The sequence below is a fragment of the Lycium ferocissimum genome, chromosome 5 (genome assembly GCF_029784015.1).
Source record: "Lycium ferocissimum isolate CSIRO_LF1 chromosome 5, AGI_CSIRO_Lferr_CH_V1, whole genome shotgun sequence".
NCBI lineage: Eukaryota > Viridiplantae > Streptophyta > Magnoliopsida > Solanales > Solanaceae > Lycium > Lycium ferocissimum.
The window spans coordinates 618,450-635,327 of record NC_081346.1 but is presented as its reverse complement, the minus strand read 5'-3'; the positions used below and the strand labels follow the sequence as shown (position 1 = coordinate 635,327).

Below are 16,878 nucleotides of genomic sequence, written 5' to 3'. Positions count from 1 at the left end.
TGTTCACGTAAAAATCCTATTAGCCTGAAATATCCGTAGTCTTATTCATTGAATATATGTTGAGGACCTGAGGGTGAACCATAGAAAATTGGAGAAAAGGAGTGCATTATATTGTAGTACTTGTTATGAATGATATTTATGATTCATTGTAAAGCGTTTTCGTATAGAGAGTTCTAGCGACATACATTGTGGTTGAAATTGAAATGCACGTCGATTTTCTCAGAGAAAAGCGTTTGGACCACAACGATAGAAACAAATTTTGTAATGTCATACTGTCATAGCATCATAGTAATGTAAAGGTAGAAACCAACAATTTTTGCAGAGTTACGATATTATTCACGAAGAGACGTCCCATGCACAACAGAGAGATGAGGGTGACACATGCTATCCTAATCGTAAACTGAACACGAAGAAGAAGAGAGAACAACACTTGTTTCCAAAGTAAAGAGCATATATGGTCAAAGGAGTGTTTTCTATATTGCGGGATTCATTACACCCCATCTAAATATCTAATTAATACTCTCGATGATGTTTGATTACATTCAAAATTTTAAAAAAATAAGAATATTTATGTAAGCGAAATATTCGAGATTTGATGTTGCGATTCATGACGAATATATCTTAGTAATAAGACATATCTTATAAAAGATTAGTCGAAAATAGCACATGAAATCGGTAACTAAAAAATTATAAGTGGTCGTACGGAATTACTTTCTTGCCAAATACTATATAAAATATCAAAATTATCTTTTCAAATGAGTTATAGTGAAAATTTGACATATCTTTTCGTAGCTCAAATAGATGACTCAACGCTTGTCACCTGACAGAACATATTAATAATCACACTCATTATATTTACTTACAAACGAATGTATTTTTAATTAAGCGTGTTCCAACAAATTATGCCATTATTAATGATAAAATAAGAATATTAATATTAACTAATTTTCAAAAAATAATAGTTATCATTTTAATAGAAACATTTAAAAAAAAAAGTCAAATAAAACTAGTTGAGTAGGGAAATCGAACGTGAGTCATGTCAGGGGACTGGATATTACAAATTGTATTACATATGCAAGCTGGTGGGTAAGGAATTTATGTTGGGGAGAATTGTGAATTAATTAGGAGAGTGCAATGAATCCCAGCTTGCAATTAGTTTCTAGCGTTCTCCGCAGCTTCTGTTGTCTTTCAGTTATGTGGTCTCAGTTTCAACATCACAATTTTACAGGACAAACATCAAACTTTTAAAGTTTCTAAAAGTAATTACAAAGTCCACCACTTGAATGTGGTGAGATATATATAGTTTTTATCTTTTAATTAGAAATTTTGAGTTCGAATCCTGAAAAGGAAGTCTTGATAGGAAATACTCATTCCGCTTTTATAAATTTTTATGTAATATAAATCTGTATTAGTTGAACCCTAATTTTTGAAATAGCTAATGATTAAACAAATCAATCAATGGCATATGGATCTTTTGTTCTAAAGAGTATTACAAAGCCATGGAAAAGTGCCAAGTCTATAAAAATTTATTTAGTCAATTTGCCTTTAAATTTGAAAATTAATTTACCTTTTCTCATGTAATTTTATCTTAAGCTTGACTATTAAGAGATGATTGCATTTTTATAAATCAAAGAAAAATTATTTTCAACAAAAATATTATATTTATCTTTTAGATTATTTTATATGGACTTGAACTGTTCTTTGTTGAGTGTTCCAGAATTCCTAGTTGCAACTTTATGGCCAAAAGAAAAATGCAACTTGCAAGGGCTATATAGTAATAGTCAAATATTTAGAACGCGGTCTCCAACTTGCAATGTGTGGGACCCTTACCTTTTTGGTGCTAAACTTAATAAAAGGTAGGTCCCACCTTACATTCAACCCACAATATAAATACTTACACACAAGCGTTTTCTCATCCTTAAAAACAGATTAATACAAAAGGTGAGGAACAGAAGATCACAGAACCTTCTGGATACAATACTAGCAAAATATCTAACTATACCATTAAATCCAAGCCGTGGATTCCCTAATTAAACTTCATCTAAACCACACATTTTTTTTTAAGTAGAATAATAATTCATAGGAAAGCCCAACAGCTTATTAATGGAAAGCCCGCTTCTGGAGAGTTCTTTTTCTTCTCTCTCCATACGCCAATAATGCTATGGTTCCGTATCCAAACGGAACAGTATTCTTCATTTTTTTGAAGAAACATATGTTTTAATTTAATTTAATTTTACTTTTGTATTAAAGGGGTTTATTTAGATTGGATTTGTTGGTCCTTGGTACAATTTAATTTGTTGACAAGACAAGAAATATTGTGAGGTTAAGTTTTTGCTGATTGATTATTGAAGAAAATCAAGAATGGCTGGTGAAGAAGAGAAAAACAGTGATTTTTATGAAGTTTTGGGGTTGAACAAGGAATGCACTGAAACAGAGCTTAGGAATGCTTACAAGAAGCTTGCACTGGTCAGAATTTGAAAAAACAAAAAAATAATAAAAATCACTTGTTTTGTGTTGGTTCTTAATCCTTTTTTCTATTCCAATCAGTTCAGTATGTCTCTGGACTCTCACCTCTTTTTTTTTTTCTTGGGTAAAAAAATAGAATCTTGATCATGAAACAGATTCATCCATGTCATCCATATTAGAATGGCATGATTTTAGCTTCTTGCATGTTATAATTATTCGTCCTGCAACGTGTTATATTTTGTATTATTAAGTTTGTATTTTTATTTTTTTATAGAAATGGCATCCAGATCGCTGTTCAGCATCGGGGAACGCAAAGTTTGTGGACGAGGCAAAGAAGAAATTTCAGTCCATTCAAGAAGCATATTCTGGTACTAATTGCTTTTTGATGTTTTTTACATTACTTAATTAATTTTGCCGTACATTTTGTTATAATTTGTTCATCAAAATGTTTTGTCCTACTAGTGCTGGCTAACACGTAATTAAGTAAATGTGCTTTGAGAATTGGACTTACGAAGGACATACTAAAATTCAAATTATTTGCAGTGCTGTCGGATGCCAACAAAAGGTTTCTGTACGATGTAGGAGTTTATGACTCTGGTGATGATGATGACGAAAATGTAACAACTCTTTCTTTTATTCCCTCGTGTTGAAAGTTCTAGTCATGTCGCCTATTACTTTTTATCTCATACTTTGAGGTTCTTCCATTTGTTTTTACTTCTTGAGAGGGCTTCTGATGTTCATGTTAATTTTTAGAAATGGGCTCTCATAAGATTATTTCTATAAGTATTAGTACTAGTGTTAATCAAGTCAGGACTCTTGAAACAAAGAAGGAAAAAGAATTCTTTTTTAGCCTTTATGTAAGTCATAGATAGCCATTATGTCAAGGGGATCGGATATGATTCAACTTTGAGGGCTGAACATGGAAATTTTGGTTTCTTTTCATATGTGCCAGTGATTTATGTTGTTCAGACTCTTCGAAAATGGGGATGGGTGCATGTCGTGTGTCCTCTAAAGAATAAGACGAAATACACAACATTTTAAAAAAGTCGCAAGAACATAGCGTGTGATCCAATTGAGGATAGATCCTGACTCTTATCCCAAAATATTTGGTTAACTTGTATGAATTTGCATCAAGCAAATTCTTGTCACAAATTTTGAAGTGGATATTCTTGTCCTGCAGGGAATGGGTGATTTCCTGAATGAAATGGCAGCTATGATGAGCCAAAATAAGTCCAATGTGAGTTCTCTTTTACCCTTTATCTTCTTAATTTACGATGAAAAAACCCCACAAAAGAAAAAGGAATTTATGCTTCTATATATACTGGGTGCTAATTTAATAATCGTGCCTATGCATAAGATGTTTGTTGAACAAATTGACATCATTTTCATTTCTTGGCGCTGTTAAACTTCATTCCGGACCTAACACAGATTTGTTTATATTCACTGTTAGTATAATACTAGTAGTACTTTATTTATAACATAGATGTAGCTAAGAGGTGGCTTGGTGTTAAGATTAAGTTGTATGAATTGACAGGAAAATCAGGGAGAAACATTTGAGGAATTGCAGGGTCTGTTTGACGAAATGTTCCAAAGTGATATTGGGATGTTTTCTTCTTCTTCTTCTTGGCGGACTGGAACTCCTTCAATGTGTTCTACTTCATCGTCTACATCTTTCAGCGACACCTTTTTAACCTTCTCCAACAAGAGAAGTTCAGCTGAAATGAACTCGGGCAGTACTGTAAAAGACGATTCTTGCCAATTCCAAGGATTTTGTCTAGGGGTTAGTTCCCTTTTCCTTCTGCTTCTGCTTAAAAACATTGCTATCCTTCTTTTACTTATTTATCGTCATTTGGGTTGTTATTAATTCAGTTAAGTATTTGCTATCAATACTTGAAGACAGGTGGAACGTCGGGAAAATGCAACGGAAGAGAAAGGAGTTGGACGAAAAACTCCAAGAATGGACGGAAGCAATAGGAGGGACGCTAAAAGGCAAAAGGTTCTATCATGATTCGATGATTATAGAGAAAAATTTATTGACTTGCAGCCAGCTTAGTCCTGGATTGTAATCCAAGTCTTTTTGTGGCTGTTTTGGTTAATTTAGGAGAAGATTTGGTTGGCAAAGTTCTTTTCACAGATAATAGGATCTGAACCAAGTATAATAGTTCCACTAAAGAGATAGATTTATGTTATTACAATAACTACTTGTACTGATATCATGTTGCTCATTGGTGAATGCGTTTACGGTAACAGAAATATCCAATCAAATAAGCAACCAAACTCTGAAAACATATTCTTTCTTTACTATTTAAAACATATTCTATTACTGAATAGACCAATCGTAAATTGATCAAATGACCCTACCATTACAACCCCTTGCTTCCACCCCAAACAACTTGCAGCAAGAGTTATTGAGTCTTCCTTGTCCGGGGCAGTGCTTCAGTTGGGGAAAGTAGTCATGTTAACAAAGATGAGCCATGATTCTAAGTCATGAAAGTGCTTTACCCGAGTGACTCAGTTGCGCTACTTAATTTTAATCGTGCTGCCACGAATTTTTAGTAACAATTTATACATATTCAATAAATTTATACATATTTAATGAATTTTTAGGATAAATATAAGATTTTAATCAAAGTTATTGGGTTCTATTGAACCTGCAAATTGTATGGTGGCTCCTCCCCTGGCCATGTACCTTTTTAACTTAAATAACAATCTGGTGTTTATAATGCATTGGTTATATTTAGATTTGGACCAAAAGCGCTCCTCATTCCCCAAGCGTTGAACATGAGACTTTAATTAAAGTGACGTGATTTTATTCATTCTATTATATCCTTTAGTAGTGGTGTGTTGTGCTAGGAGCATTTTTGTATACATATGATACAATTTTTACTTTATAATATGACAAGAAAAAAGGAAGAGCTTCACTCGATTAGCATTCTTTTCATTTATGAAAAATAACACCAAAAGAAGAAGAGCTTCCCTCGATTAGCATTCTTATCATTTGTGGAAAATAAAACAATCATGCAACTTGCATTTCTTTTCTTAGAATAAATTCCCTATTGTTGAAGACATCCAACAAACAAATATGATTTTCATTTGGCGGCAACAAGAATCAATTACCAAGAATACTTTGATCCATAATGATTTAGGGGATGTACAATAGTGTTGCTTCTCTTCTTGCAACAACTAGTGAAACCATCTTTCTCTCTGTTTCACACTTTTTACATAATAGAGTATATATAATTATTCTTTTCTTCAAAGTAGAATATGTTAGTATTCACTTACAAAAATTTGAGAGAAAACCAATATTTGAAAAACATATTTTATATCACACTTCTACCACATGAGAAGTCATTGATAGTTGAGAAAAAAAATACTCTAAGTTTAACCAGTCACATTTAGCTCTTTTAGCTCTTGTTGTTTAATCGAACCAATCTCAACAATGGGCCAAAAATAAGATGTGTAAATTACCATCTCTAAACGTGCACGCTCACATACATGTACTTATGTATAGGCTTAAATCTCCTTAAACATCTCTCCTCTTCTTCTTTCATTTTCTATATTTACATATTCATCCCATATTAATATGCTTTTTATATTAAAAAAGGGCCAACTAGTGGCCACCCAAATCAACTTGGGTTTTGATTAGTTAAAGGTGAGAGTTGAAAAGAAAAAGGCCGTCTCCTAAAAGCCATCCAAATCAACTTGTCAAAAAGTTGAATGAATTTTATTCTGTCCCACGACACGCTCATAATCAGCAACTTGTGCAACTTATTCCAATAAGTGACATGTGCTTCGGTTACCAGTTATTAAGGATGACGAGTTGATAGCAAGCATCTCTCCCGTTCTTAATTAAAGATTCAATAGATTTTTTAAATAAAGTTACTTTTTTAACATGCGTAGCCGTTTTTACCGTTCAAAGTAAAATTTCCAACATGAATTCGAATTAGTCGGTAGCAAAACGGCTATCGAATACTGGTTGAGAAACCAAAAAAATAATTGTGCTTCTGCTCAGCTTGCACTAATTACAGAGGTGTGCTTCTGCTCAACTTGCATTAATTACAGAGGAGTATTAAGGTCTAATAGCAGCTTTATTTCCTAAATCAACTTTGTCCTTTTGTGTGCCAAATACTTTTTTCAATTGACGAACTATTGTTAAGCTGTAATGCACGTATACGCTACTCTAAATTTCGTCCTTTTTCTCTTTATTTCGACACCTTAACAAGTCATTGCCCTTATCAACTCAACTCGCCCCGGTTGCCCATCAAACACAATCCGACTTACAGTATTCCATCTTCAATTTAAGAACACACTAATATATATTCTAATTTAATTATGTCATCTTTAGCTAAGATTAAGAATTGAGAGTAAAAAAGAAATTTTTTACCGTTCTGGCAGTACTAAGAAGCAGTAGAATCAGTTAGAACCGACATATTCATGACATAAAGAGTAGTTTACCACATGTCTAAAATATTTGCTCCACCTTCATTTCCTCAATTTGATTTTTTCTTCTAATAAAAATCAAATTTAAGGGCTGATAAAGACACACTAAAAACGGCATTTAAGCTTCAATATGATCAATATTTAAAGAGCATAAGTAAAAATTTAAAAGAAAATAAGTTTAGGAACCGCATATGCATTAAGTGGTTAAGTTGCCAGCCTTTATATATTAGATGGATGCTGTTATGAAATTTAACATTCAACTTGCAAATGATGGATCCCACTTAGACGCTCGTTTATTTTCACATACTTGTAATCATTAATCCAAGTTGCTTTTGTTTACTTTAATGAGTCATTGATTTTTCAGTTGACTGGTTGGCTTGCAACTTGCAATTTGTAAATATCATTTTCCTTCGTCAACGATTCAGCAACGCTCACCGAAATTGAGGAAAGAAACAGCTAACTCAGGTAACATGTCGTATATAGTATGTTATAGTAGGCTAATTACATTTTTTTAAAAAAAGTAACGATACTTATATTTTATAAACAAAACCTTACTGGTTCATATCACATCTCATAGTGTCACTTAGGAGTTAGGACACTTAGATTACCCATACTAGCTAAGAGATTAACAACATTCTCCTTGATAGATTTGACACCTAGAATACTTCTGGATTTATCTAGAGCTAGATAGTCTACTACAAACACAGGTGGACTTGGATACACATAGGGTCTGGTGGTATTGGACTGCTTGGAAGCTTCCTTTGCCATGCGATGTGCGATTTGATTTCCTTGCCGAAAGTTATGTCGGAGCGACACTTGATTCCCCTTCATCATTAGCCATCTGCAAGAAGAGACGATGTTAGAATATGTTTCGTTCCCTGTTAGAATTGCCGAAATAGCTTTGGTACTGTCAAGCTCTATCTCCAATGGAAAGAGTTTTTGACTGGTCGCTCGTTGTAATCCTTGTTCAACTGCAAGTAATTCTACATGAAGTGAAGAGTTAGAATAACATTTTTGTTGAAAACCCAGAATCCAATGTCCTTTATGATCGCGGAAGACTCCTGCAATGGCACCTTTGTGTGAAAGAGTTGAAAAAAGAACCGTCAGTGTTTAATTTAAACCATGCGTGAGGTTGGTTTATGCCAGGTGATGGAGATAGTCTTTCTAGGGTTGTAAACTGGCTCTTTTTTTTTTTTTTGCTAGATGGAAAAATTCTATGGCGAAGTTAAGAATGGTTTTTGGGTCTGGAGAGTGAGTCGTATTGTTGTGGTTATTTTTATTCCTATTAATCCATATACCCCATATTATAAAAGGAAATAGGTTGTCCCACCTATAGAGGTGTTTGGAGGGGTTGGGTTGCCATTTCTTACTGTATCAATCCAATGATCAGTAGAAGTAGTAATAAAAGCAAAATTAAAAGAGTTCCATAGCAGAGTATTTGGTGGGCATTGGGTGAAAATATGATCAATAGTTTCCGAAGCATTCCTACATACTGGGCATTCCTCATTGATATTGATACCCAAGTGTTGGAGATAGGAGCGAGTAGGGACTCTATTGTGATAGCACTGCCAAATGAAAAATTTAATCTTCTCCGGACATTTTAACTGCCAAATCCATCTAAAGTTTTTTACAGGGGGAGCACGATCCTCTATTATCTGGTAACAGGACTTGGTGGAATAGGCTAATTACTTTATTTTCTATGCTATCAAATTAATCATAAATAAATGATAATAATCTATTAAGTAGTAGATATATATCATGTACTTATTGGTGTGGAAAAATTCCAGAAGCATTAAGTTTTTCACCACGCTAAATGACTAAAACAAGTAAAGATAATACGTAATTCTTTTTCATTTCACATTATCTCACATGTTCTTTGTATTTCAACTAAATATAAATCGCCTTTTATTACATGTTAGCTTCTTCATTAAATCTCAAATTTATAGCACACGATATGATATATTTGATAGTCAAAAAAACAAATTTATTGTATGTTTCATGACAACTGAAAAATATATTGAAAGAATATTTTCCGTAGTTTCCTTTCATTCCTTGAATTGGTTAATATACAAAAATATCCTACTCAAAATAGGAGAGTACAAAATATTACAAAATATTCTAACCTAAATAAGAGATTACAAAATATTTACATAATCTATCACACCCCCGAGCCGAAACGGAGGTTTACGAACGCTCGAGATCGTTACGAAAATCTTCAAAAGGACCGAGAAGACCTTTAGTGAAAATATCCGCAACCGATATCGGGACGGGATACGAAGGACCCGAACTTGTCCCCGCGCAACCTTCTCACGCACAAAATGAATGTCCATCTCAATATGTTTGGTGTGTCGATGTTGCGAATCGATTACCGTACAGACATATATGGCACTCACATTGTCACAATATACCAACGTAGCTTTGCGAACCGACAATGTAGTTCTAATAAAAGATTGCGAATCCAAAGAAGACTCGCAGACAACATTAGCTACACCCCGATACTCGCTTCGCCGCTGAGACCGAGAAAGAGTTGGTTGTCGCTTTCGACGACCAAGAAATCAAGTTGTCACCCAAAAATACACAATACCCCGACGTAGAACGACGAGTGTCCTGGACAAACCACCCTAACTGCATCGGTGAGGAGACAAGGTCGGTGATCGATGATGACGGGCAGAGATGCAACCCGTAATCAAGAGTGCCCCGAACATACCGCACAATCCGCTTAAGAGCAAGCATATGATCGTCCCGCGGTCATGCATATGTAAGCACACCCGTTGGACAAGATATGAAATATCTCGGTCTCGTGAAAAGCGAGATACCGAAGAGCACCGCGAGACTACGATAATGAATGGGATCTTCATGCAGGGAGCACCCGAAGTAGCAGTGCCGACCTTCGGTTTGGTGTCAACCGAGCGAGAGAGGCTTGCAAGATGACATACCCGCGCGATCAATGATTTCCTCCGCATACTTACGCGAGAGAGAGGAACATCCCCCCTTTGTGACGGGTCACAAGAATGCCAAGAAAATAATTCAAGGACCCAAATCCTTCATAGCAAATTCGGAACCAAGTCTATCCATGATGGAACGACGGAGAGCGTACCGAGACGCGGTGAGTATAATATCATTAACATAGCAGCAATATGTATGCCATTTCAAATTCCCGCATAGTAAATGAACAACGAATTATCGACCTTCGCTATTAGAGAAGCCAACCGAAAACACAAAATGCCGCAAACGTCTATACCAAGCACGTGGAGCCGCTTTAAGCCCATGTAGAGACTTACGCAATAGGCAAACATAATCAGACGTGCGATCCCGAAACCCACAGGCCGATGCATATCCACGCTTTGAGCACACCGTGAAGAAAAGCATTCTTCACATCCAGTTGATGTATAGGCCAATGCTTTGACAACGAAAGACTAAGAATAGTGCGGATAGTTGCCGATTTCACCACCGGACTGAACGTCTCACCACAGTCAATGCCAACCTGCTGAGTTTTGCCATCACCTACAAGTCGGGCTTTATGCCTCTCAAAATCACCATTAGACTTTTCTTTATGAGTAAAAATCCACATAGAACGAATAACATTAAAATTAGGTGGACGGGGGACCAAATCCCACGTCTTATTCCTAAAAGAGCATCAAATTCATCATTCATAGCCATTTTTTCCAATTCGGGTCACGAAGAGAGGCCAATGGGTTACGAGGTAGAGATTTCACAACCGTGGTATGTAAGTTAAACGTACGCTTAGGCTTGACAATACCCCGTTGGCCGCCGGTGACCACGGGCGGGACGGGAGCGGGGATAGGTGGCTGGACAGAGCAAGCGGACGGGGGGGTGGCCGGTTGGGCTGCCGGGTCGGTCGAGCAGGGTCGTCTCACCGTGGGACCGGGCACGGTGACGGGAGGCGGCGGAGAGCAGAGGGCTTCGGGCAAAGAAAGGCGGGGAGGCGTGGAGGGGGGGAGGCGCCGTTTTTTTTGGAGGTGATGAAAAATATAAGGCAGAGATCCCTTCATCCAAAAAATCGTATGTATGGGGTGGAGGAGTAGACAAAGGTAGCAAGGAAACCGATTCTCATCGAAAACAACATGACGACTAAGGATGATCTTATGTGACGATAATTCATAGCATTTGTAGCCTCTATGGTTCGACGGGTACCCCAAAAATACACAAAGGCGTAGACCGGGCCCCCGCAACTTATGAATCGTAGTTGACGGGAAAAGAGGGTAGCACAAACACCCAAAGACCCGAAGGTGCCGACGTCGGTTCCTCCTTATGATATAAAGCATGGAGGGGAGATTTATGGTTCAATAACTTGCTTGGTAAAATATTAAGTAGGTAAGTTGCCATTTGCAATGCATGATGCCAAAAGGAAGGCGGGAGAGAAGCGTGGGCAAGAAGAGTGCGCACGACATTATTGATAGATCGAATTTTCCTTTCGGCCTTCCCGTTTTGCGAGGACGTACGAGGACAAGAAAGACGAAAAGACATCCCATTCGACTCACAAAGACGCCAAAAATCATTATTTTCATATTCTTTCCCATTATCACATTGGACATTTTTGATTTCTCGTTCAAAATGCGTTCGGACATAGGCTCGAAATTCTAAAAACTTAGCAAAGACATCAGATTTCCTAGCTAAGGGAAAAGTCCACAAATATTTCGAGAAATCATCCAAGAAAAGAACATAATATCGATGACCCATGGAACTTAAGAAGAGAAGTCCATAAATCACTATGAATAATATCAAAAGGCATACAAGTGTTCGAATCAGATGGAATAAAAGGCAACTTAATATGTTTTCCAAGCACGCAAGAACGACAAATACTAGAGCAACTAGAATTATTACATTCAATGCTTTTATTTATCCTAAGAGAATTCAAAACTGACGCTCCCGGGTGACCCAAACGATCATGCCAAAGAGAAGAAGACAAAGCGAAGAAAGGTTGATGGAGAATTGGCTTGGTTTGTGATGGTGGTGGTGATGGGATATAGATCGCCCCCCGCTCTCACATCTCATTAGTGGCATCCCCGTCCGAAAATCCTTCCGCGTAAAACCCATATGGATCAAAATTAACGACACGAGTTATCGGTAGTGAACTTTCTAACAGAGATTAAGTTTTTAATGAGTTTTGGGGCGTGGAGGACATTTTTCAACGAGAAAGGAGGGTTTGGGGGAGGCAAATGAGTATGACCACAACCGCGAATCGAATTGAATGACCATTACGAACAACAATACCATGATGATTATTGCTCAAATTAGAATAAGACGAGAGATTACCATTCGTGGATGTCATGTGAGATGTGGCACCGGTGTCCATGTACCACTTCTGGTCTGAAGGATTCAAAGTCATCGTATGCATGGCCGATTCAATGTCCGTGGGAGCATGAGATGGGGCATACATCTGCTGAACCGGGGTAGCAGCATACGCCTGCTGCGGAGGCTGGGGAGTAGGGCCGAGAATGCCCGGCTGTTTGGCCGAGGGCCCTTGCGAAGACGTCGGCCAAGTGGACGGATACGGGCACGGTGGCACGGCCCCTATTGTGGCATCCATCCCGGCGTGGTGGGAAGCGCCACGGCCGGAGAGAAGGCCGACGCGCCAGCCGGTGGGCGGTGGTGGTGATTTGGCCATTGTGTCCACGGTACGTTCGGGCGGTGGCTGGTGATTTCCGCCGTTGTGTCCAGCGTTGCCGCGCCCGGCGCCGTTCGACTCGCCGACCGCGGCCTTTGTTGTTGTTATTTTTGCCCCGGTATTCACGCATTACCAGACAACGAGTATTATCAAAAGAATTAGTCGAACCTCACCACACGTGTGGCCCACCATCGCCGAAAGGCAGGTGGGCCGCCCGCACGCTTTTGTTCTCGTTCCTCCGAACGAGTGAGGAGCGCGCCTCGGTGAAAGGAGGCAATGGTTTCTTGTGACGAACCGCGTTCCTACACCCTCGAATGCGTCGGTGAGACCCGAGACAGCCGAAGAACAAGCGCGGAATCGCCGTCGAGCCCCCACATTTTTTAAGCGATCGGAGATGCTTCGAGAGCTCGACAATACGCAGACGCGGTCGGGAAGTCTTCCATCCTGGTTGAGAGAACTCTTGTTCGAGCATAACGGCACGGGAGTTTTGATGGTCCCGGAAGATATCACGCAAGCGATCCCGAAGCTTCCATGGCCGTTGCTCGTGTTCAAGAATAGTTGTGAGTGAGGTCATTCGAAAGCGTGGAATAAATCCACCGGAGCACGGTCGCATCAAGGGTCGACCAAAGTTCTTTGTCGTCGTCGGAGGAGGGCCGCCTCGCTTCCCTTTCTCCGGTGCGATGATATGGTGTATGACCCTATGGGATATGGCGTGGATCCAAACAATTCCGCCCATGTGCCGTATCGTGCATTCTCCATTTCAAGAACCACGGGGAATGTGATTACGGAGGATTGGAGATGGCGAAAGCGGGGTGGAAGGATGATTTAGAGGTGGACATAGTGGCGGAAAAAAAAAAAGGAGAAAGGTGGCGACGAGTTGGAGCTAGGGCGGCAGAGAGAGAGAGAGGAGAGGAAAAAGAAGAAAACCCTAGACTTCTCGATACCATGAAAGAATATTTTCCGTAGTTTCCTTTCATTCCTGAATTGGTTAATATACAAAAATATCCTACTCAAAAATAGGAGAGTACAAAATATTACAAAATATTCTAACCTAAATAAGAGATTACAAAATATTACAAAATATTTACATAATCTATCATATATGAATACAGTCAAACCTCTCTATAACAGCATCGTTGAGTCTGAATTTTTTTGGTTGTTATAGAGAATTGTTGTTATACATCTATAACAACATTTGCCATTTAAATAATAGTTGGGTGTTATAGGCAAAAAAGATGCATAAAATCTATTTTTATTTTTATTTTTTTAATGTTGTAAAGAAATAAAAAATTATTTAAATTTTAAATCTCAAAGATATGAATGCTTCACTAACTAAACAATAAAGAAAGTTAATACAATTTCAATAAATTCATTACTGAATGTATAAAGTTTTAAGCTCTATGACACACATTTTAAATCTACAGTACTTGAAATTAAATTCTTTCAAGATTGATGGGAGAAATTTATAATTGTAGCTTGTTTCATAGAATCCAATCTCTTAATGGTGATGTTGACACCCAATTTTGTCCCGCCTTCCCTAAATATTTATTTACATTTCTAGTATTTTTGACATTTTAAAAATTAATTATATTTTACTATGATTATTAGCCTTTATTAATATCGCGTTTCACTACTTTCGTTGTTGTTATTATTATTATTATTATTATTATTATTATTATTATTATTATTATTATTATTATTATCATCATCATCATCATCATCATTATTACTATTATTATTATTCTGTCATTATTATTATTACCGGTATTATCGCAACCCGCATTATAATCACTTCAGCATTTTTGCCAGTTTGTGCACACGCATCGCATTTATTTTTGCATAATTAAATAATAGCGTTTATTTATCTTTAAAATATTATTGCACGACTATTACAACGTCATATAATTTTATTATCTAAGCACTAATAATTACGTACTTTTATATTAAATAATATTTTGGCATCCGTTAATATATAATTAACTAAAGCAGGTCTTTTACTTGAATTCAGAAGCCTAAATTATTTCTTTCATCAGTCCATATTTTTAATCCAAATCTGAAATCAACCCACAAATACCCAATCCGTATGAAGCCATTTTAATACCCAGCCCAATATTTCTAATTCATCCTACCCAGCCCATTACCCATTAAACCCGACCCGGCCCAACTTATTAAACAAATGAAACCCTTAGGTTTCTTTTCTCCTTCAGCCGCATACACCCCCTTTCTCTCCCCTCCTCTCTCTTCTTTCCCTCTCTTCCCCTTCAACCAAAATGGAAAGAACGCAGAGGCCTTTTCGTTGAATCCAGGCCATGCATGGCCGATTAAGGGTAAGAATTAATTAGCCTGTCCTTTGCCCTTCAGAAATTCAACGGTTGAAGATTTCGTTTTTGTTGTTTTCCCCCTCTCCTCCGCTGGCAATCTGAAATCTTTAATACTTTTCGTCCGTCTGTAGAATTGAAATCCATCTTTTATCTGTTCCATTTTGTATTTTTCGTGACAAGCTTTAATGAATTTTGTCTGTTCTTCTCCCTTCTGATCGAAAATCCGAACGTTTTGAACTAAAATCCCGCCCAAGAATTTCAATTTTCAAATCCCAACCTAAACCCTAGTTTAAATCCCTATAAATAGTCGCTAGTTGGGTCGGTTAAAGGGGGGAGAAAAGAAAAAAAAAAGGGGGAGCCGCCTGAAAATTCCATTGGAATTAGAAGCCTTTCTTTTAGCCGATAAAATTCAAAAAAAAAAAAAAAAAAAAAAAGAGTTTTAGTGTCCAGCAATTATAACAGTTTCTGACATCGAGTCAAAATACTAAGTCACTTCTTTTGCTTTCATTTGCCTGATATTGCTACGAATCCGAGCACCCGCAAGTTCGGATTTGGTGGTGTTTCGAGATAGATTGGAGACCTGAAGCCTCATTTCGCTGCACCCAAGAAAGGTCGGTGACCTTATCTCTTCAATTAGCTTCGTTCGTTTAGCCGATAGTTAACCTAGTTATTTGCATTTTTTTAGTTACTAGATGTGCTATCAATCTGTTTTTCCTTGTTATTATTAGTAAGATCATGTATACGTCTGCCTTTAGTCGTCAGTTCATAAATATGTTGTCAAGTTTAATTCGTAATTTCCATTCATTTTTTTTTGGGTCGAAAGTAAAGCTTAAGTTGCCTATAAATTAAGCTAATGACATCATATTAGTTGTTTAGTTTAAGTTGACTAATATTATATATTAGTATATAAATCTGGACACATATAGAAATTTTAAAAGAAAAACACAGAGGATGCATAGTATCAGGGTGCTCAATTAGTGTTTAGATATGCTCTTTCGGATTAGCCCTTTATGTGTAAATGATAGTGTAGTTTTTCTGTATAAGCATGATTAGTCGCATCGCTGTTGATGTACACTTACACATAATATGATCATTTTAGTTTAATGTATATATGATTTGCTAGTTATGTGTTAAACCTGGATAATTAACGTATGTTTTGGTCAGTTGAGTATTAAAGTTACCAATTGGGGTTTAGTGTTGCCTATAGGGTTTGATATCCTGGAGTATTTAATATTATAGTTTATAAAGTGTTTAGTACTCCTATTCGCCTAATTCCTATCTGCTTGTGTTTAAGTGTCCAGTGAGGTACTGGTTTGATATCGTGATTTAAGCATGAGGTTAAGGTGTCAGTTTGTGTGTTGTTTGGGCCGTCTGGTATAGCATTGAATCTGTATTAGCGTGCGCTGTGAATTTCCGACTCTTCATGACATCGCACTCTTTAAAAGTCGCCCATGACAGTTCCTTTCTCTGTTTGTTAAGTTTGTTGAAGGAACCTTGCCCATGTAAAAGGATTAGAAAACAATATTCAAAGTCGGCATGCCTATTCTAAAGGCCTAATTTAGACTATAATGGATTGATATTTTTATGTGCAATAGGGCTCCTCCCCTGCTGCTTCCTGTCCATGATTCATATCTGTTCATTTCAAACTGTACCTGAATTTGCAGTGCATCACTTTCCTTTTTTTTAAAAAAAAATTAGCCTAAACTTGGCCAACTCGTATTTCATTTGTCTGCTAGCTTTGTACGTAAAGCCCATGACTGCCGCTATGCGATCCAGTTGAAGTGGTTTTGATTGTCTCTATATGTGACTGCTTTTTATTAGCTTTTAAGTTCTGAATATCGAGTATATCACTTATGTTCTGTTTCTTAAACGACTTCTATGAACTTTCTAAATGTGTCATGACATAATAGAACTAGATTTATTGAAAGTTTACATATTTGTTTTACTTCAATACAAACTGTGTGTACTGAAGGTACACCAAATATTGCTAGGTATGTACAAAGCTCTGTATACCCGTGGTAT

General features: G+C 37.2%; 1 protein-coding gene across 2 annotated transcripts; it reads left to right on the top strand.

The window, feature by feature from the left end:
• Positions 1 to 1,939: 1,939 nt before the first annotated feature.
• Positions 1,940 to 4,677, top strand: LOC132055271 (uncharacterized). Of its 2 annotated transcripts, none has more exons than XM_059447003.1 (6): positions 1,940 to 2,466; positions 2,741 to 2,834; positions 3,010 to 3,083; positions 3,647 to 3,703; positions 4,001 to 4,246; positions 4,367 to 4,677. In XM_059447003.1, exons 1-6 carry the CDS (start codon positions 2,362 to 2,364, stop codon positions 4,472 to 4,474), a joined length of 684 nt encoding a protein of 227 aa, XP_059302986.1. In that variant the 5' UTR covers positions 1,940 to 2,361; the 3' UTR covers positions 4,475 to 4,677. The 2 variants fall into 2 exon arrangements, with proteins under 2 accessions (XP_059302986.1, XP_059302987.1); XM_059447004.1 differs by having other exon boundaries at positions 1,943 to 2,466; positions 4,363 to 4,677.
• Positions 4,678 to 16,878: the final 12,201 nt, after the last annotated feature.